The 23,127-nt window shown below is 36.5% G+C and overlaps 1 protein-coding gene across 1 annotated transcript in view; it reads left to right on the top strand.

Annotated features, from left to right (window-relative positions):
- Positions 1-11,061: 11,061 nt before the first annotated feature.
- Positions 11,062-23,127, top strand: part of Hgtx (HGTX homeodomain transcription factor) — a 33,969-nt gene continuing 21,903 nt past the window's right edge. The window contains exons 1-2 of the mRNA XM_072908083.1: positions 11,062-12,528; positions 22,104-22,214. Coding sequence (XP_072764184.1) covers positions 11,748-12,528; positions 22,104-22,214 — 892 coding nt within the window. The 5' untranslated portion in view covers positions 11,062-11,747. The remainder of the gene's footprint in view (positions 12,529-22,103; positions 22,215-23,127) is intronic.

Below are 23,127 nucleotides of genomic sequence, written 5' to 3'. Positions count from 1 at the left end.
TGAAAATTTTTTATAGATTAAAAAGAGTTACTTCATCTTCTTTTAATATACAATAATGATGTATCATCGATATATAAACAAATTAAATTTGACAAGGTAACGGAGAATTTGTTTAGGATAATTTGATCGAGGTAAATGTTTCTGACACCCTTGTCAGAAATCCGCGATATAAACAGCAGCGTGAGAGAGAAGAGCGGAGGCAGAGAGGAGAATTCAAATGTTCTACCATGTCGGAAGGGATGCCACGGCGGGTGCGAGATTTGCTGCTGGATGGGTAGATAGCGATCGTACAACTCGATTTAACGGCGTGAATTTTGTTTTTAAGTGTCACAGTCCCCGCGCCCTTTACTGCCTGTCCCCTCGATCCGTAGACAATGCTCGGTAATAACAATAAAACATAGCGATACAATAGCGTCAGGATTATCAGATAACTCCAATTACTCCTTCTATCTAACTATATTATTACTAATTTATCAAACCATATTCAAATTCTCGTACATATTAGCTTGATGTTAAAAAATAAAAATGATTTATGCACCGTGCAAATTTTAATTATTTTAATATGCAGTAAAAATATATTTTTCATATTAATATATTTTCAAGCGAATATATTGCTTTTCTCTCAAGAAAATAATTAAAAAAAAAAAAAATTATATCGTAACAGCCAGATCAATTTCATTATTTTAGAGTTAGAGGATAATTTCTTTTGCACAATTGATATTTTTCTTGTATCTTTTTTAAAACCTTTTAATTTTATAGGTAACCAATGGCGATTGTGGTTAAGAAAAAGTAGTTAATTGAAATAACTAAATACAGTAACGAGCTCTTAAATGTTTGAAGGTGAGGCGCGCATTATGTTTCTTGAACGAACCAATTATTCTTATGTTCATAGCAAGCCGGAAGTGTACGGTACATGCATGATTAATTAGCTCGCTTTCACCGGTCGAAATCATCTCTGCACTTGTGCTACGCTTTGCAGCGATAATGAGCATATAGTATAATATAATGTATATATATATAATTCTTTATGCGTTTCTTCTTAAAATAAACTATCGAGAATTTTCCTTTGTACTGATATAATTAATTTTAATATAATTTTAATCGTATTTTAGAGTTAAAAGAGTCACTACTGCGCTTCACTTTTCTATTGTTATAGCACAATTGTGCCAATCACGTATCGGCGACGAAAAATTCTTTTGGATCAAAAGTAGATTCTCCCTAGCACCATATTCTACGGCAGTCTCCTGTTAAACCATTTCATTGACCAAATTTAACGCTAATACTGTCCAAATACGACAGCCGCTTTTGTTGGCAGCCCCCTGAAAGGATCCGGTGCCCCGAACGAGAACGAGGGAGAGGGGGAGAGGGGATACAGCTGCTGCTCCGAGGCTGGTAAGGGCCGACAAACAGGCTTAAGTCAGTGTCCTTCCTCGGTCTATCAGTCATCGTGAGCGCACGGAGAAAGCATCCGAGCGTTATATAGATCCATTCATAGGGTATCTGGTGGCCGGTGGCGACACGCACGCCGCTGGAAGTCGCTTTTACACCTATAACTTAGGTGCAGCATGAACCGCATCATCGGACGCGTATTACGTGAAGTAAAAAACGGGTTGTGATCGCACGGCATGATAATACTATTACAGATATATAGATCACAGTTAAATTTATGTGATAAATAAACTCTCAATTTTTAATAATTTTTTGCTCATTGCAAAAAACGAGTGATGAAAAGCACAGTTAAAATAGTTAATTTCAATTATGACGAAATATATTCTATTTATCGAAATCATACGAGATATAAATAATTCACACTTAACGAGTTATCAATTTTGTATTGTAAATTTTATTATAGTTCCCTGAGAAAGGGTAAAAATTAATAAAATAAAATGAAGATTAAAATATTGTATTATCTATATTTATATTATAGCAAAAGAAAAAAATGAATAAAAAGAGTATCCTTATCCGCATCCACTTACGATATTAAATATCTTGATAACACTATTACAGATATATAGATCACGGTTAAATTTATGTGATAAATCCGCTCTCACTTTTTAATAATTTTTTGCTCATTGCAAAAACGAGTGATGAAAAGCACAGTTAAAATAGTTAATTTCAATTATGACGAAATATATTCTATTTATCGAAATCATACGAGACATAATTAATTCACACTTAACGAGTTATCAATTTTGTATTGTAAATTTTATTATAGTTTCCTGAAAAAGGGTTAAAAAATAATAAAATAAAAATAAGATTAAAATATTGTATTATCTAAATTTATATTATAACAAAAGAAAAAAAATGAATAAAAAGAGTATCTTTATCCGCATCCATTTACGATATTAAATATCTTGTACCGTAGAAAAAGATGAAAAAGTTTGATCATGCTGTTAATTTCCCAGAAATATATAATTGATCCGTCTCGATTATCTTTTAATGCCGAATTAATGTGAATATCGATACGATTTCGATAAATCGCAAATCGATCTGCAGAACCGTGAATATGTGCTTCAACAAATTTTAACGCAAACGAATGATTAATATGGCTGTATTATATTTCGGTTTTAATATCTTGAAGCGTGGGGAAATTTCCATAATTCTGACGAATATACTTATGGTGTTTGATCGTAAAAACGACGTCCCGGTGATCCCGTCCGGTCTTCAACGTCATGTGTATGTTTTGTGTATACGATACACCCTGTTCGGGTAATATATGCGTTTCGATCCTTTATGGTGGATCGTATAAGTATTTTACAACCGTGGATATAAAGTGGCCTTAGAAAACAAGCACTGATCACCAGAAGGCCATTAATGGCGCTACGATGTTGTGGAGCGTCGATTACCCACACCCGGAATCGAACGTTCGATTACCGGAATGCACTTTTTACAATTGCTGTTTTCAATTTGATATTTGCGCGCCATTATACATTCCCATCGGAGATTGTTCGGTTTTAATGAAAGTGATTTAAAAATCAATTTTCTAAAAAGATAATCAGAGAGATGCATTTCTCATTTATAAATGGAAAAATATCTATTTATCGTAAACATTTGCTGATAAACAATTAAATACATATTATAAATACGTGACTAAAGAATATTTTATTCTTTTAAATTAAATAAATGAACATTTCAAATTTGACTTTATGCAATTAATAAAAAGGAATACGCGTGTGCGTAGCAAAAATGTTCTCGTTAGATTTGAAATAATTTTCAATAGATTTTTGCTATTAAATACATTTATATGGTATTTTGGAGATAATGATATAAAGTTATGCAAATTGGAAATGGCACAAATACACAATTTGTTTTTTAGTAGTTATTTATAGAATTGATTCGATTCAACGACCAAATCAATACCAATGAATAGCGGATTGCACTTAAAATTCAACAGCGATTAGCTGTATAATAATCTGTATGTTAATTGTATACATTAATTGTTTACTCGTTGTGAAGCAAATATATAAATAGTTACAAATGCAAATAGTTAACTACATTAACTCTATCAGTTGAATTAATTACGTAGTATGTTTGTATTTACACAGCCACACGTTATATCTGTACAAAATTTACATACAGAAAAGCTTTGGAATCTCTTTCTCGAATTTATTATATGTATATTCGCATTGAACAATATATCTTTTTATATTGCAAAATTTTTTAAATTTTATAAATGCAATATAAAACGATCTTTCGTATCGATGTTAGCTTATCTCGCAGCCGACGCGCGTTGTTTATGAAATGAAAACATGATACCAACCATCTCAATTCGAATTTCATTAAAATATTATTCAGCGCGGATCACTCACGCGTGGTAATACGTTTTTAAAGAAGGATGTACGGCTCTTAGAGACTTCTGCAAAGGATACTACCGTATTCAAAGCGATGATGAGCCCCGGCTCATTAATCGGCGAGGTGACCGCGAATATTATCGCGAAATGATGAAGCGGCACTAATAAACGTTTCAGTATTCCTGAAGACGCATTGATTTCGCTGAATCACACTCGTCCCATCGCATTACGATTCATACTAGCGTCATCTCCGGTCCCCCTGTATTCTTTTCCCCGCTTTCCGCTCGTCATCATAATCAGCCGCCGCTGGACCAGCATTTATAAATGTCGGCGCAACAATGTGACGAAATGTAAAACTACACGCGAGAGAGAAAAAAAAGAGGAAGAGAAAGAGAGAGAGAGAGAGAGAGAGAGAAAGAGAGAGCAACTGAACGAGAAACATCTCGGCTTCCTGCTATCGCATCCTTCGCCTAATCCTTTGAAGTCGAGAGGGTTACCCGGCTAAATCCCGGATAGGACCACGTTCTCGGTCGCTGTTGTCAGACTCTCACACGAATAGCCGTTTCGAGACACGTTTTGTCCGCGTGTAAAATATGAACGGGGAGGGTTGTCGAATTATTTCCTGACGAATAGTATTTTAAGAAGATGGATCACATTCGCTGTCTATTTCCGCGATACTAACCGCGGCGTTAGGGAAGTCATCGTCATTGATGCTGAATCTATTGTCGCAATGGTTTTCACCTAACAATATCGTAAAAACAGTACATTTTGTGTATTGACGCTTTTGTATAAAATTATATATACTTTAATCTGTTAAGACTTTAAAAAGTACAAACATATATTTTTTATTAATATATATAATCTATTTAAAAAAATATAAAAATATATAATTGATATTAATTGATAAATTTCAATTCAAAGAGTATGTCTATAGAGTGTATCTGAAATTGTATCTCAGAAGTAAAATATTTAATTTCGACTGATATAATGTTGGAGCTACATAAATACATATATATGTAAGCATTTCGGACCATTGTGGTTAAAATTATGTGTCCGCCACACTTCGTACCAGCCGGTGCATATTAATTTCACGAAATTTCTTGACGTTGGATGGATCTTTTCATTTTCGAATTAGCACAACTATCTCATGCAATAATATATATCTATCCTATCCGACATTACCATATGTTTTCGCGAAGTTTGCCTTATTGTTTACCGTCTACACGGAGATGAATTATGAGGCTTACGCGATATGATTCCCCAAAGGGTTAAAATAGCTCATTAACAATATCGCGAATACGACTTAAGATTAAAATCATTAAATAAATGCCATTTGTATTACCTAAAACATTTCTGTTAAATATTTCTATAAATCATAAATTTATAATAAAAACGATAATTTTTCATATTCTCGTAATTAAATGCCCTGGCCCATATATATTCCAAATATATCGAGTAAAAAATTTTAATTAACTTGAGGAAAAGTCTCATAGAGGGAAGCCAATAAAACGTCAAAAAAACTCTTACCTCTCGGTCCTCGAAAAATCATATTCGTGGGTCCGTCGTGAGATCGACATCTTTACGACGCAGTCGATCGATATAATGTCAGGGTAGAAATAAAACAATATTGGCCATATGCAGCCGAACTGCAAAAGCGATCCCGGCCGCGCAAAAAGCTCGGGCTATTACGGCAGAGGAGGGGGGGGGGGAATGAATAAGGGAATAACTGCCGCACGGGCCCGTCATGATATGGATTATCCACGGGCGAACGATCGACTCTGCACGCCTAATATAATGCAATCATCGGCGTGTGACGAGTCGCAAGCGCACAATGGCGCCTGGAGCCCGGTGTCCGCGCGAAATGACTTCTTCACTGACAGCCAGCTATATAGCTATCTTCACCTGCCCCTCGCTTCGTTGCGTCATTAATAAGAGCCGATGTTCCGTAAAATTAGGTCACACTTACCGAAGCCGGCCCCCGAGATGAGACGAGACGCTTGACGCTCCATTTCCCGTCATCGTCGTCGACCCGCACGGAAGGAAGTGCTTGTCGAAGAATACGTGCATTGTAGTATACATATATACATCACATATTGTATGATATAAGTACATGTTGCGAATGGAAGAATTTATGTATCGCACGTCAAAGAGACAGAATTCCTGTCGCTAGGTCAATTAACACATAAACATCAAGAAAAAGATTAATTTAATACTAGACAATTAAAATCAATTTCATGTAAATAAGTGTTCTTTGTTTCAATTTTTTTTGAAATTAAAAAAAAATAGGCTTGCATGTTCAACGAAAAATCGAGAAAATACTTATTATCGTGCAAGAATTTAATCTTTAGTTACAATAATTATTTACAGCTTATTATTTTACTCCATCATGTTTATTTTATATCGGTAAAATTTCTAATCTAATGTTTATTTAGAATCAACTTTAAAATAAAAATAAAGACACTGCATTAAATATTCTTTTCTATTTTTCTTGCTTTTCATTCTTTAAAACGTTGTCTATTGATTTTTTTCCATATTATACATATATAGGCGCAATAATGAATTAAGAATCAACCGTCCTTTCGCGCCTCTCAAACTTCCATTTAAAATCAATTTGCGAGATAATAATCGCAAATCGATTGGGAGAAAAAAATCACGTTTGATGGCGATCGTGCGTCTCTCCGGCCGCCCTTTTCCCGGACACTTGTTTCGAAGTTTGACGGAAACGTATTATCCGGCCGAGGGGCACACAAAAGTTTCGTGTCCTCTGTAAGTTAGGCGGTAAAACGACATCGCAAACTTCCGATGCGTCTCGGATTCGAATCCATACGGCGTGATCATGCGACGAGCGGTCGTGCCGTGAATACGAATTGAGCGCCGGCAACGATAGATATAGGTAATGGTAAAGTTCCACGTGTTCCTTTCCCGTGTAGATGAAGATTTTCAGTGAATGCTGCTCGAATGTGCGAACGGACTGCTAATTCCGTTTACAGTCTAACAAGGGAGAGCAAGGTACGTAAGAAGCGAGTGTTAATCCTTATCTGAACAAGATATTTTTCCAATTGAAGAAAAGGAAATTTCGGTTGAAGTGAAAAATATTTAATATGAATATTTGGATATTTTATTAAAAACAAAAAATAGCTACAATTTTATTTTTTCTAACATGTCTAAAAGCACGTTTTCTCGCTTCACTCATTCACCCTTTATATATTTAAATCGGTAAAAAAAAAAATATATATATATATATATATATGTGTGTGTGTATGTATACATATAATATTAACTCGCAATCTATTAAAAAATTCGAATTCCGTAATTTTTATGCGTTTACGGTCGCGTAAATATTCACTTTTCTTGTTATCTTTAATAGAAGTTAATCTTCCGATAAATTAACTCATCGTCACGCAATAAAGCAGCCACGACAGCTGATGCACGCGTAAAGCCCTAAATGATCGCAAAGAATCCTCTGCAAGCTGTAAATACACGATTAATCGGCACCGCCAAATTACCGATTTTCAACGTTATTGTCAGTTAATCACTACGATGAAGCTCAGACACGCATCGGAGCGTGTAATTTGCGCGATTTTATGGGACACTTTGGTCTCTCTGCATAATAATTCCACCCCAAAACGTAGGGACAACGGAAGGAGAGAGGGGGTCCACTAAAGAGGGGGGGCTTTAGGGAAGAGGCAGCTATCGACGGGGAGGATTAAGGGATGGGACTCCGAGGATACAAGCAGTCGAATTTGTATAGCGACTGTCTGTTAGGGAGAGAAAACCGAATAATGGGCGTAGTTTTTAAACGACAAATTTATGTCCTGTGCACGCGTTGTATCTCCAAGCGATTACGTGAGGTGTCAAAAGTGTATAAAGATTGTTTGTTCTGCCGGAAACGCCTTCGAAATTATTCTCATGTATTTGCAAATACAAACAGATAAAAACAAAAAAATATAAGAACGATAATGCACAATGGGAATATCTTCTACAGTCTCACACATACACATACACACACATTAAAAAAAAATTTATTTTTATTCATTTTGTCATAAGTATGATTGTCGCAATTTCCCATATATGTTATTTTCATTATTAAAGCAAAGAGTATATTTAAATTTGATAGATAAGCTTGCCGTAGCTATAGTAGACGTACGCGACACACAAGAACTTAATACTTCACCGACACATGTGACATATGGCATGTTTTATTGCGCTTATCGGAGCTAACAAATTATTCGACATAATCCCGTGAAAATGCTGTTTAAATAAGAACGCTTTTATTGCCACTCAATTCGCATTGGATATCGATATGAACATTTCGAAAGAAAAACTCAGCTCATAATAAACGCCACTTTACACTGATATAATAATAGATAACTTGGAAAATCGATAACGCCGAAAATAATTTCAGCACAATATATTTAATTGTTTGCAATATTTAAATACAAAAATAAAAAGGTATAATTAAAAAAGATTATTGTACCAGACTTTATCATGAGTAGATTTTGTTTAATCTAAAGAAGCAATTTGTGTTAAAAAAAGAAATACAAGTGTAAGATGAGAGATATTAAAAATTAAGAATATAACGTACAAGATATCGCGTAAGCAATCTTCAATCCGAGAGAGCAGAAATATTTTCCATTTTTCCAACGTCGAAGCGAAAAATCTTTATTACGCGTCGTTACGCATCTGGAGAATGTATGCGCATTCGTTGGGAAAATAATTTTCCTCGTCGTCAGAGTAATCCGTTATACGGCGCGTAACGAGAGATCGTCCCGATTGAAACCGAATTTCTCGCTGGCGAGGAATTGACGCAAACGGAATACGAACGGTTTCGCCGGACCGAATGATTGTTCCTCGCGAAAATAATACGCGCCGTAAAACATTCGGCGATGGGAATCAATACCTGCCGCTTTTCGAGTTTTACATAATTTTCGAGGAGAGTCTAAAGCACGCCCGGAAGACGGAAAAAGGGGAACGATGAGAATTCCTCTTCCCGTCCGCGTCCCTCTACGAAAAGGAGCCGCTTTTCTCCATGAAAAGGACTGATCCTTCAGGGTCAAATAAAATAGATTTAAATCCCGCTCGGTCGTCTCTCCCCGGAAGAATACCGACCGCTACTGTCGGCCCTTTTCCCGTTTTATGTCGTTGTCCCTTGCCAAGGATAAAAATCGACATGATAATTATGTGGAAGGTACAACGAAAATATACATATATTTCGTAAGAAAATAATCGTCCGACTAATAATAATAATAATGTGTCGCTACAAAATATTTTTAACAATTTTACATTCTGTCTCGGTATTATATATAAAAATAAAAATTGAAAAGTATAAGTCATTATTAAAGTATAGTAATATAAGTCGTTATCAAGGTATAGCTTGTGAATTATAAATAAAAAAAAAAAAAAAACATTTTATTTATTATATATTATAACAAATATTTATTTATAAAAAATTTGTATTTACATCTTTTTAAAGAAAAAGATGGAAAAATTTTTTTGTTCGCGATTTAGGCAACATAATATTTGCAGCAAGAAATGAATTGTAAGAGAGTTTTTAACGTGTATAAGTATTAATATGACTGGTGATTAATACGGTGCAACAAATATATTGGCAACTGCGCTGTTCACCGGCTATTATTGCGTCATGCTGCTTTAATAATATCCATTATTGTTTCATTATTAATAATACGCACGTATTTGAACGTGGTAATGATGATACCCTGTAAGCTTATTTCGTGCCTTCATCATAATCGGGCCGCATTAGCATAATTACTCTTAAACGATCGATCTCGACACGCGCGCGTTTAATGATGCAAGTATCGCGCTCGCACATATAAACCGTCATTCAAAATGTCACATCTATGAAAAGAATTTACCGAGAGTTAATATATACTTTGTAGCAAAAAGTATATATTATTTCACCAATTAGATATATTACATAAATTTCACAAATTAGATATTACAGCTGTATAACTTAAGTGTTATTAAGTTTTATTGTATATTTATAAAAACGAGAATATGTAGGATTAGAAAAGTTTACGTAACTTTAAAATGCGAAAGTAACAGATTTATGTTCCAAGGGAAATAAGATTGAAAAGAACTTATTCCATATTTAAAAATATTTAGCTCGCGCATACAGCGCGGAAGAAATTTGCTGAGATGAGATGAGATATGTTTAAAGGTTAAAGGGACGTCAAATGAAGAAACTCTTTCTCGCGCAAGGATAAAGGGAAGAAGAGAGAGAGAAAGAAGCAAGCACAATCCGCCTACACGGCGCTTAATGACCGAGGGCGCAAAGTGCAGTCGACCGCCGTAAATTATCCGTTCGGTCGAAGGCGAGTCTAAAACGCGGATCCAATAGACGAGCGGGTGCGAGCGAGGAAGTGCGGCCGACATTACATTGGTCGGCTGCCAGAGAGCCGGAGAGAGCCGGCGAGTTCATCCGACATTAGTTACGTCAACCGCGCGCCGCGCCGCGCCGCGGCGCGACGATGGTTCATCGGGATGAAGTAACCGAATTCTCGTTGACACGTGCATCGGCATATGTATAGCGAGCGAGGAACAGACCAAATGGACTATTGGCAGCAAATAATTCGATTTGCTCTGGCTATGTGTACTTGTGACTGGCTGAAAGACCGGGGCAATGGTAGGTAGGTAGAAGTGGGAAAAATGGAGCGAGACACAATGAAGCTAGAGAGTAAAAGGGAGATGAGTACATAGCGAGAAAGGAACGACGGACGGAAGGAAGGAAGCAAGTTATCGAGACTGTAGTGTCACCGTAGTCGTGCCAGAGGTGCCCAGTCGTCGAACAAACTAGAGAGCCAGTCTCACAGCCAAGAGGCTCACTCAGCCAACCAGCCAGCCAGCCAGCCAGCCAGTCAGCCAGCCAGCTAGCTATCCAGCCATCCAGCCAGGCAACCAGCGAACATACGAGCGAGTGAGCGAGCGAACCAGCAAGTTCTTGTTTTATTCAGTCGGGATCATAAATTACGAATTTAAACACACAATGAAAGACGCTTAACAAGAAGCTAACGCGAGATTGAGAGGCCCCGCCCGGAACACCTCTCCTTCCGGTAAAACGCTACCGGGTCGACCAATCCGATAGTGGTACCGCCCCCAAACACTTAAACGACCCATGGATAGCACGCCAATCCACTCGCGTCGAGGGCCGACCTGGCTCTCCCCCTGACGCGGGACATCCGGAACGCGCGCGCGAGGACGAGGGCAAGGACGAAGGCACGGGAGAGAGACTCGATCTCCCGCCGGAGAGAGAAGAGTGCGCGCGCTCGATGCACCCTGGTCGCATACCATTTGGCGACGCGGCGAGTCATTCGGCAAGGCTCACAGTTATCGTCGGCGCGGTACGGACAACGACTTCCTCATCGTGCGTCTGCTCGATCATCCGAACGACTAATCCAGTCCGCGACTAATTTCCCGACCGTCCGTTCTCCATGTCATCGCGCGAAACCGGCAAACCGGTGACCGCTCACAGTGTGCGGTGTGACTACTTTTCTGCTCATCGATCGCAACTCGCGGAACGTGCATCGGCAGCCTGTCGCGCGCAGACGACGCGCCGTGCGTTCGTGGAGAATCATGGGGATCAGTGATTGACTCGAGGAAGATAGCAGAAGAAATCGAAGCAACCGAGTGCGAGCGACGATCGAAGGAAGAGAGGGAGCTAAAAGAGCTCTTCCTTCGAGAAAGTAGTGACAATCGCGATCGCGGTAAGTGTCGGACGTGTCTCGTGTCGTCGGTGTAGCCGAACATCGTTGTTAGAATCAAGTGAAACAAAAAATCGTCGCGTATCTTCATCAGACCGATTCGGTCAGGGTCCATCGAGTATTCCTTGTGCGCGAGAAACCCCGCGGCTCTGAAAGACAGCCGCACGCCTCATTCGGCACGCGGCTCTAAGCACCAGTTAAGATTTTTCGCTCACTACCGAACTATGCGTGGTGCGAGATGGTATGTTCTCTGACCAGCGGCAAGGCCTGCGCCGACAGCGGAGACGCTTGCCCGGACCCGCCATCGCGCTCCACGCCGGAGGGCGGCGGACTCGAGATCGCCGAGAACATGTCGTCGTCGCTCAGTGACGCGCACCGACGCAACAACAATCATCACCTGGACCAGGGCGATCGCAGCTCGTCCGCGGGCTCCTCGCTGGGCTCGTGTTCACCACCGCCCGCTTCGAGCCATTCGCCACCACCTCCGCGACCACCCTGGCTTCACGATTTCCCCGCGGCCGCGCCCCACGTTCTGCAGTTCCTCAATTTGAGCGCAGCTGGTGGCGGCATGCTCGGTAGCCAGCCGCTGGCAGCGCTCCATTCTATGGCGGAGAGGAGTCATCAACAGCAGCAGCAGCAACAGACACAACAGCAGCAGCAGCAGCAGCAGCAGCAACATCAACAGCAGCAGCAGCAACAATCGCACCAACAACAGCATCATACCTCGCATCAGCAGCAAGGCGGTATCCAGTTGTCGCGTATCACGGTACCGCCGCTCTCTACTATCACCCAGGGTCAATCGTCGCCCACCGGTAGCGGCAAACACAGCCCGGCGACGTCCATCACCTCCGTCGGCAGTAACCCCCACGGCATCGACACAATACTCTCGAGACCGACGGCGACGGTCCACCCTCAAGCAACGGTTCCGGCGTCGCACGCCGCCCTCCCGCCGGCACCGCATCCCCAGCACATGGCCGCACCGCGGTACGCCATGCACGCCGGCTTCACCGCGTCCTCGGGTGCGTATTACCGTCTTCCCGAGTTCAGTAAACTTGGTTACACACCCGCGGTTAACCGCCTTTAATCCTGATAAGATAAACATAAACGCTCGATATCATAAACGGAGATTTGAAAATATTATTATGACGTGAGTCTCTCATGTTTAAATAATTTCAATATTAAATATAAAATAAATACTCTGCGCTACTGAGAAATCTTTCGACATTCTCGGATATTTCTGAGAAATATTGCTCTGAGAACTATAATCGGTATTAAAAATTTAACTTGTTAATGAGAAAAAAATCAAGATATATGTATACTTGAGATTAATCAAATATACCACTTGTATGAAAAGATATTTCGTCTCAATTATATCTAATATATCTCATAAACATCTAATCTGCACGTAGAATTAAATTTGGAAATATATATAAATATGATATGCACAGATGATGTGTGGTTCTTCATTTCAACTCAAGCTTTTTTTTTTTTTTTTTTTTTTTTATAGAATCATTGGTAACGTTTAACATAAAACTTACTGTTACTTGTGAGTCTCAGTCAAAAATGATATGACACTTGTAATTATAGCTATAACAATTGCACTATTATTTATTTTTGTCCAAGCAAGTACGTTAATTATAATATTTCAACTTCTCAAACGTTCTCGCAAATAAAGCGTTCTATTATAAAGACGAAGATTATCATTGTTTATAAGGTTTTTTGACATAGGGAAACAGTTAAAATTGAGACAAATAACGCGGTGTCGATTCGTGATTCGCTGTCAAAATAGAATCAAGCCGTTTTTGTTACGGGTCACATTTTTCGCGGAATATCGAGATTTCCTGGACGAGAGATCACTGTCGATTTCGCCGGGAGTAACGCGCGTTTTAAAACATCTTTTCTTAGAATAGAACGCTCGGTAGATTTCGCGTAATTAATTTTTCGCACGACTTTCATTATCGCGAAACTGGAGAAACTCGTGTGTTTGCCGGTCTGTTCGCGCGTTGAATTAAATTCTAATAAATTGATTGAAATTGAGATGCTTTATTTCGGCTTATCCCTCTCATCCGGCGATTAAAATAAACAACGGTTTATGAAATCGTGTAAATCGAAGACGTGGTTACGATTTTTTAATTATAAAATACCCTTGAGAAGTCGAAATATATTGGGAATTTGATGCAAAAGGTTTTGATAACAAATATATTAATGATTCATAGCATTTTGTCGCGATAAACCGTATGCATATCATATTTTTCTACAATACAAAAACTTAATTCAAACAATTTAAATTTTCTCACGACAGCTTGATTTTGATAAACGGTGGGGGTAAAATAACTAACAAACACAGTTCTTCTGTAGAAATATTGTTTAAAATCACATCGCAAACGTTGCGTCGGAAGATTAATGTCAAGAATAATTGATGCTCGTAGATATTAGTAACATCTGTAACGGTAACAAATTCGCCATTCGCGCGTTTACGCAATAGAAAATCGGTGGGAAACCGATTGTGTTCTCCACGCAAATCGTCGCGTGCTGCGATAGCGCGCGTGTAATGCGGGACGGATTGAACGCATTAATCGTAGAATTACCAAGGGATGGTCGATCGAACAACCGCGGGCCAGACGAAAGCGCGACTAGGAGTTACGAATCTATTACGAAACTATCTCTGCATTCGATACGATCGCGGCTGGCGTATAATTCACGGATTTACATAGCCGAAGTCTGATTTTCCGCTTCGATTCGCGCGAATCACTATCGCCTATTTTAACCCATTTCAGTTTAACGAACAGAGATATAATTCAATCGCAATTCTTAAGTTATTAAGCAAGAGCTTAGAGCAAGAGAGTAAAAATCTACATAAATAAAAATCATAAAAATATATATAATAATTGATTGTAGAATCCAAAAGTAATAAAAATGTTATTGAATGCTGCTGAAATAACCAAACATTATATCAATTTCAAAGATTCGGTTTTTTTAAATTCGTCTCTCTCTCTCTCTCTCTCTCTCTCTCATAAAGGAGTTGAAGATATATCATTAAGTTTATATAATAGAAGATCTCTGTTTTTTGAAATATATTCTTTGACGTAAATGCACGCTTTCGATTCACTTTTAGAATGTCGTTTCCTCATATTTTATTGTCGGTAATCTATGTCATCAAGGCTTCGTTTGTGATGTTGCAAATGATGCATAATAACTTTTCCATTGGATGACGTGCCACAAAGCAGAAGACATTTGTCATCGCCTTGAAATCTTGTGAAAAGATGTCACGTTCAAGAGTGCCATCGTGCAACGCTCAACTCCACGTGTATACGTCAAGCTAAATACAAAAGTATGATGCAGAGTGCATTACTGATTCTCGACACTAAATGATTTGTCATTATATTAATGCTCGAGTTGAAAAAAAATACATAATTAATATAATTGGAGTTTTTATCTCAATAATATCAATCAAAAGATTAAGTCATAAAACACAATTATTTAGAATCGATGTTTAACACAAGTTAAAATAATTATTATTTTTAACAGTAAGCATTTCGAAGAATATCTACCATAAAATGAAAAATTATGAATTATTTTTGGAGATCACATTTTTCGAATGTTTTTATTTTTAAAAAATTTTTTACATATTATTTTGTATTCTTCGGCTATCGGAAGTGTGTGGTGTATTCATACATCAATTTTAGAATTATCGGAGGGTCGATGTTACAATGAAGGGAAGATAGGGTCGTATTATGAAGTTGCTCACAAATAACGTGTCGTACAATATCGCGGTAATATCGGGAGACGTGGGTTTAATTCATAAACGTCGGTATCACGCTCTATAATCTATAATCCGATAAAATAACTTTATCACTCCTTTTACCGAACGTTACCTGATTGCCAATCAAAAAATATATTGATTTGATAGAATGTAAAAATACATATATATATATATATATATATATATATATATATATATATATAAAAATATTAATATAGTAAATATTAATCTTCAAAACTCTTGGAACATGTGAAATAATGCAGATATCATAATTCAAACAATTTTCCTCGAATATTGTGAATATAAATACCTTTTATCTATAAAATTTTATCTAATAATTGTAATTAAACGAGTAACACAAATAACTGCCAAAATTCTTTCATTGTGAAATAATTATCATAGAATTATCGATTAAATGTTGGTGTTATATTTTTTATTCAATTTTTAATTACTATAAACAGCATGGTTGGTTTGAAATAGAAACGGCAATAAAAAAAAAAATAAAAATACGAATAAGAACATGCTATGATTGAAATATTGACCGGAAACGCGGTGGCTCTAAAATTTATGCTTACCGAATTACCTGCTCCCCCGGTACATTAACGAGCGACGCAAACGAGGGGCGTTACTTAACATTCATGACATTAAATTTCTAAATGATTCGCTCCCGACAGAGCGCGATTATGCTTTGCAATAACGAATCGCTAAGCAGCGCGCGCTAATATATTCGCGATTTATTAGTTTCGCATGTCGAAATGTGTTAATCATGGCATCGCGAATTCAATATCATGCAATAATATGATATCTGCGAATGTAATATAGTGACTCGAAGATAACGTGACAAGTTCCGACACTTTAAAACTTTGAGCTAACAATAAAAGCAATAATAATTCACAGTTAATTTTATTTCTTTGCGATAACGCTCGTTTTTATTTTTCATGTTAAAAATATTAACTTTAGAATTATAATAACAATTTGATTAAGAGTGTTGGAATTTAGAAAAAGGCAGATTGTTATATTTATTCGAATATATCAAAGTTTCCACGCATTATATACTTCCCACAATCAGTTATATTCTTTATATTTTTTCGGATTTTTTTTCACGATTATCAAATAATTATATAATTATGAAATCTGATTAAATCATTATGGGAAGATAAAAATTTGTAGATCATTACTATTCGCGTTTATCATTAAACTTTTCTTGTCTATCTTATTTTTATCAATTTTTTAAGAACAGAGTTTTAAATTGAATCATATGTAAAGGAAAAAAAATAAAAGAAAAAAAATAAACCAACGATATATAATAGTATACCACAGATGATTGTATTTACAATAAAACGCGAATTATGTGATGGCCAAATAGGGCGACCATATACGAGCGGAAGTTAGGATATTGCGGGTTAACCAACTGACGACCATGCTCGTACGTGGCTTGCTGGCGAATTCGGATTTGTGCGAGAGAACGCGTGAGACTTGCTCCACTTGCGGTTGGACGTACAAAAAGATTGCATTACGATAAACTACGGCAGCGAACGCCGAGTAGAACAATACGACGATGATAAAAAAAATAGCGATAAATGTGTATTCGTAGAAATTTTATGTCGCGTATGAAAAGATGTCCGAAAAATAAAGATAATAGTAAATCGCGCTATAGCACCGCGACCGCACTAAAACAGCTCGTCATAAATATCATTTATTTCTTCATTCCTGCAAAAAAAAAAAAATAAAAAATAAAAGCCCGTATCGGGATGCGACGCAACGTGTGCGCAAAGCAATTCAATTTTGAAAACCTCGCTGCAAAAATATCGCGGTTACGTTCTTGTATCGTTCTTCATGACGAATTACATCTCACGGATTTTTGCAACGTTGATGAAACAGCGCAGAATTATTACCGTTGTTGCTTCGCGATTCATTTTTAAAATTGCTATTCCACAAGTTATAAGGGAAAATATATCTCTGATTGTTATTTTAAAAATAAATAATAAATTTAATGTTAAACTTAATATCGCAAAAATTCAAATCAGATATTTGGTATACTAAAATTAAATCGTCCTATATAAGAGTACATGTTATAATAGAGCAATGTTCACACATCCGAATCGAATATCATGAGGCGGTATGTTTATCCTGAAAGCAGATATTCACATCATCCTAGAAAAGAAACTACTCAACGCGCCCCTATGTGTCTTCTCACGTGTGTCTTTCATTTTTTATCGCCTGTAATAGAAACCTCGGAAATATTGTGCAACATCTGCTTTGGTTTCTATATCGTAAATTTCGGCGTTTTCATCCCCCTTTTTAAGCACAAATCTCGCTAAATTTTTTTCTCACACTTTTTATCAAATAACGTACCTTTTATAGAACAAGAAAATTTATGAAAGTCCAAAGATTCATGTGCGATTGAATTGTCTTTGCTAATTGCGTTAAGAGACTCTTAAAATCCCGTCGCTCGAAATAAGCGTACTTATTTGGTGAATAAATTTGGAGCCCATTCTACTAAGGCAATCGATAGAGAAGAGAAAATCTTCTTCGACAAATTTATTTGTGTTACGTACGATCAAATGAACTAAATCTTGAAAAATGCTAAATGATTTAATAATTGAACTGGATTTTACGTAGTTTTTTTCTACACGGTTCTAATATATACTTAATCTTACATATAGTAATATTTATTTATAAACTCTAACATCTTTTTGAATATTTTATACGAGTATGTCGAAACAAAATTATTCAGTATTTTCAAACGATGTATATATTTAGTAATGAAACAGAATTTCAGCATGACGAAATAAAATAGTCATATATATCGTACTGTGTAATCGTGTCAAACGCATTTGTGCGATATTTGTGCGTTTCCAATTGACGCGTTGCATATACCTAAGCGTTTTAGTAAGCATGTCTCTCGCAATGGTGTACGTCGAAACTACTGCCGTAATTCGCGTAATCGTATACGGTTTCAATAACGGTTTAATGGGTAACCGACTTCATTGTCGTATTAGACTGATTACGTCGATTACAAATACGACAGTAGCGCAGCTCGTATTTACGACGTGCTGCGCGCAAATTTCGCTCTGTTGGAATAGACGACCACCGCGAATGTATGTGTGTGTATTCCACACTACATTCATTATATATATATATATATATATACATATATTTCTCTTTATATATGTTTCGATATTAAAACATCGTGTTTTATTGATATCAATATAATATGCAAATATATTGGCGGCATCTACGTTCTTCTTCGATTAAGTAAAGTGCTTTAATAAATAAATTAAAAAAAATATCGTTACATTATAAAAATTTTATAAATGCGCTCCATCTCTTTGGCTCGTACTCTGGTCACATTTATTATTGAATGTGTCTTTAAATACATCTTTGTGTGTACAAATTAAATATACATAACTCGGTCTCTTTTTTGTGCTTTTGTCTTTGTGATATAATTACGCGACTCTTTCTCTTTCTCGTATATATGAATAAAATAATTTATTAAAATTATTTGTCACAAAAAGAGATATTATTTATATGCAGAAATTTCTAGAGAAAATATTCAGTAATCAATCTTGTATTTTACAAAGCTCATGCGAGGATCTCTCTTCTTTTTTTTTTACGTTATCACACTGTCGTCATCGCGATTATGCGATTCGCAACGCGCGCCGCTAATTGACATCTGATATCGATCGATCTCTCGCGTTTGCACACACTTTACACCGGTGGTCATTAATTAAATTCTCGCCGGACGTGCGCGAGACTGCCGGTCGTCGCTGTATAAATGACAAAAAGCCCATCAAAATGTGCGGTATTAAATGATAAATATTTCGCCGGGACGTCCATCGACCGTGGACGTCACGTGCCTTATTCATCGCGACAGTGCTTCAAATATTTATGACTTACAATCATATGCGCGTCGTGTTTTTCTGATCAGTAGTAATCCGACGAATTACGAGATGTATCATGTATATACATAAGATAAACGTTCCAGTCTTCAATTTAGAGATCTTTTTTGAAAATAATAACATATCAGTAAATTTCCTCAGTAAATATAAAGATCCTTAAAAACTAACTTCGAAGTTCTGAATAGATGTAAAAGCTATCCTATTCTTTTAATTGATCTCTCAAGTGAATTTTTGTAGAATTATAGTTTAATTGGAATAATTAACTAAGATTTACCACTGAATTTTCAAAAGTTACGGGTGAAATAATGATTTATCTCAAAATCTTCTGCAAAAAATTGATTGCCCGATTCATCAAAACTTCTGCAATTAGGATAAAGATTGAGGGTTCGCTAACATCATGTATACACGTTTTTAAACACTTTTAATTGGCCGATTCACACAGCGTCCGCGCGTTCTCGAGCGTCGTAAAAGCGCGTGCCGGGGGTCCGTTTAAGACTCGAGAGAAGAACTCACCTCTTCTCTACTTTCCTTCGCCACGTGGACTCGCAGACAAAGAGCATGCTCGTAGGCATTTTTGTTGATGAGCGTGTGCGGGTTTAGTCGTTTATGATCCTATAAATTCCGTCTGATTTCGGCGTAAAGGACAAAAGGAGCGGCGATCGGACGATCGTATCGGACCGAAGTATTCCCATCCATTCCCGTCGTCGACGACGGGATAAAATGGAAATGACGCTTTATTGTTCGGACAAACAAGCATAGATAGGCGAGAGAAACACGCACCCGAAACGAATTAAGCGCCCACGTAACAGGAGCCAAATCATCCTTTCAGTTGCGATTATGACCAATTTCTGAATGTAGAGAGTGTCGTCGATCGCTGAATGATTAGTATCTTCTATAGTAAACGACGTCGTATCGTGAATGTCTCAGGGAAAACATTACGAGAAAGACGTTGAGAATACATGGGCTATTATCTGGTGACGATCAATTAAACATGAATACAGATAATCCTTCGAAATTGCAATATAAAAGTAGCTCGTTAGATTTTTAATACTGAAAATTATGAGAGTAATATCATCCTACGTAAGATTCACAAAAAAAAAAAAAACTCGTGAAGGAGGAATTTATTGTCCAATAACTTACAATCTCGTGCAAAAAGCAATATCCATCTTTTGAAATTTTTGAATAATCGTATAATTATTTCAGATAATTTTTTATAACGAAATTAGCCCAAAAATAAAATACTATTATATGTTTTTCTATAGTAAAAAAACTAAATAAAAAAATGTATATAGTATAACAGAATGTTTTTGGAAAAAACAATAATCACTTTTTGAAAGCATGTATATGGTATATGCTACATAAATGGCATACTAATTTTTTTAATAAAGACGACAAGTGAATAATAAATCTTAGAAAAGTGAACAATAATAATTCTTGGCATGTCTTTTATTCGATTCGCGCATTTCGCGATCGATGAGAGGAGAACGTGTCGCTGATCAATCTAATCTCCCTTAATCCACAAAAAATCGGTCGTAAAATCTCGATGACCGATATTTACCGATTTGATTTCCCAGCTGTCGTTCTTTCGCACAGAGCCCCGGCTTAAGTCGACTAATTTCTCGCGTTCGAGAGATCGGATCATTAAGGTTTCCGTATAGCGATAACTGCCAAGGAGAAACCTCTCTCGAGGCTGCGAATGAATTTGGCATCCTGTATATGTGTCTACAAGTGTGCAGTCGCTGATAATCCAGACGAAAATATCAGATTCAATATAGATATAAATTTTATCAAGCTAAAATATCTAGCTCGAGTTAAATAGTTAAAATATTCCGCCTGATATTCCAACAATTTTTTCATATATAGATTTCATTTGTGTGTGTGTGTGTGTGTGTGTGTGTGTGTGTGTAAATCTGTCAGTATGTTTATCACGAATTGAATTTAAATAGTAATTTACTACGTAAATGATTGTCATTTTCATAATTAAAGCGTATTAAGAAATCTTCTTTCTTTGAAGATCTTATAATTTAAAAGCCGAAGATAAAATTATAACTATTTATAATATTATAATGAGGTCATTTGTAATTTTCTGAATTTGCCGTTTAATTATTTTGTAAAAAAGAGTGAGATTAAAATCTGTTGTGAGATGGTGCGGCTTATAAAATTGCGGCATTTAAATTCCGCTTGCACATTACGGGCGGATGCGAGTTGTATGAAAATTGCGAATGATAAAAATGATATGAAATAAATCGCATAGATGTAGAAAAAAAACTGAAGCTTAATAAAGCGCTTTACGTGGAAAAATGGGTATGGCTTGGCTGGCGATCGATCCGAGAAAGCTGTTTTATTCCGTCAGTAAACGCATGCTCACATTCTACATCTCGCCGTTGCATTTTACGGCTTCTTTCGATTATTGCCTCAATATATGTGCTGCTATCTAAATTATCATAAATCCAATATCATTATCTGTATTGACGATCGAACCAAAGCATATGTCCGTTGTACTCTTTTCTAATCCCGCAATATCAGTTAAATATACATCAATCTCGTTATTAAAATCGCGATTAAATCGCGATTAAATCGCGTTATTAATATTATATGCAATATATACAGATTTTTCTTAAAAAATTAAATTTATTTTCCGCATTACTGCAATTTTTTTTAAAGATTAAAATTCAGTATGTTGTTAACATGCAATAATATTTGTTTGCACCTTATCATTAAAAAGAATACTATTACACATACATATATTATATATATATATATATATATATATATATATATATATATTTAATATTATTTTTATTATTATGCACGAAGGAAGAATGCGGTTATTGATTTGTGCAAATTGAATTTTGGATTAAGAATCTTAAGCCAAATTCGTATACGCAGATATATAAATGTGAAAGTATTTATTTATATATTTTCCCAGGTATCGGGCAATTTCAACAAAGAACGGAACCACGGCACCCCGCTGTCTACTGGCCGGGTCTTCAGGGTCTAGTCAGCGATCCTCTCGCATGGCGAGCAAGATTACATACATGTAAGTTCAGTATATTTTTTACATATTAATATTATGCAGAATATTATTTTAAATATTTACGACATTCAACATAAAATATATCAATGTCAGTTATGTGTCTATTATTCAAAATGAATTACTAAATTATATTCAATCTGCATTTACTCCATTTTCCGCTACTTTGTCTTTAATTTGTATTTTTCTCTCTCTCTTCTCATCCGTATTGTTTCGGAACAAAGGGATATATTGTTATTATACTTCTAAATACGTATTTTGTCATCCTACTTCTCGATCGCCTGCGGATGTTGCGTTACCTTTCCCCGAGTATCATTGCGGTGAAGTTGACAGCTGTGCGTGTTTGCTTTCGCGGCTGGAAAATCACAGGGCCGAAGTGAAGAAACACGTGGTGTCGAACGTGTCTCCGTTTGAAACGGCGCGCCCGGAAAGTCGTTTGAAGCGATTCTCTCGGCGTAGGTCGCCTACGGGGAGGAATTTAAAAAATGCGTCGAACCGTCGGAGAGCGCGGGAAAGGAAGTTGTAGGGCGAAGAACCCGCGGTCACGAGAGAATGAGGATTCTCAATCTAAAGGCAACATATATATGACATATAAACCAAAAACTTGACCGCTTCAAAGTGTAATTCTTCCACAATGGTCTTTATCTGTGTGTTAATCGATTCGAAAAAAACAAAAAATTGTATCTCTATGTTCTATTATATACATGTATGTTATAAATATAAAATATATTCGTAAAAATATCATAGAATAATCGTTATTAAAATTAAAAATATTTTATATTTATAGAAATTTATAGAATGTTGATAAAATTGCAATTCTATATAATGCTAAAAATAAGACAAAATTGTGTTCTATACATCTTGAAAAATATTGAAATTTAAAATCGATTCGAATTACTGAGTTTACAGTTTCATAGAT

Source organism: Anoplolepis gracilipes, chromosome 16, assembly GCF_047496725.1.
Source record: "Anoplolepis gracilipes chromosome 16, ASM4749672v1, whole genome shotgun sequence".
In the NCBI taxonomy this organism is placed as follows: domain Eukaryota; kingdom Metazoa; phylum Arthropoda; class Insecta; order Hymenoptera; family Formicidae; genus Anoplolepis; species Anoplolepis gracilipes.
This window is presented reverse-complemented; position numbering and strand designations above follow the sequence as displayed.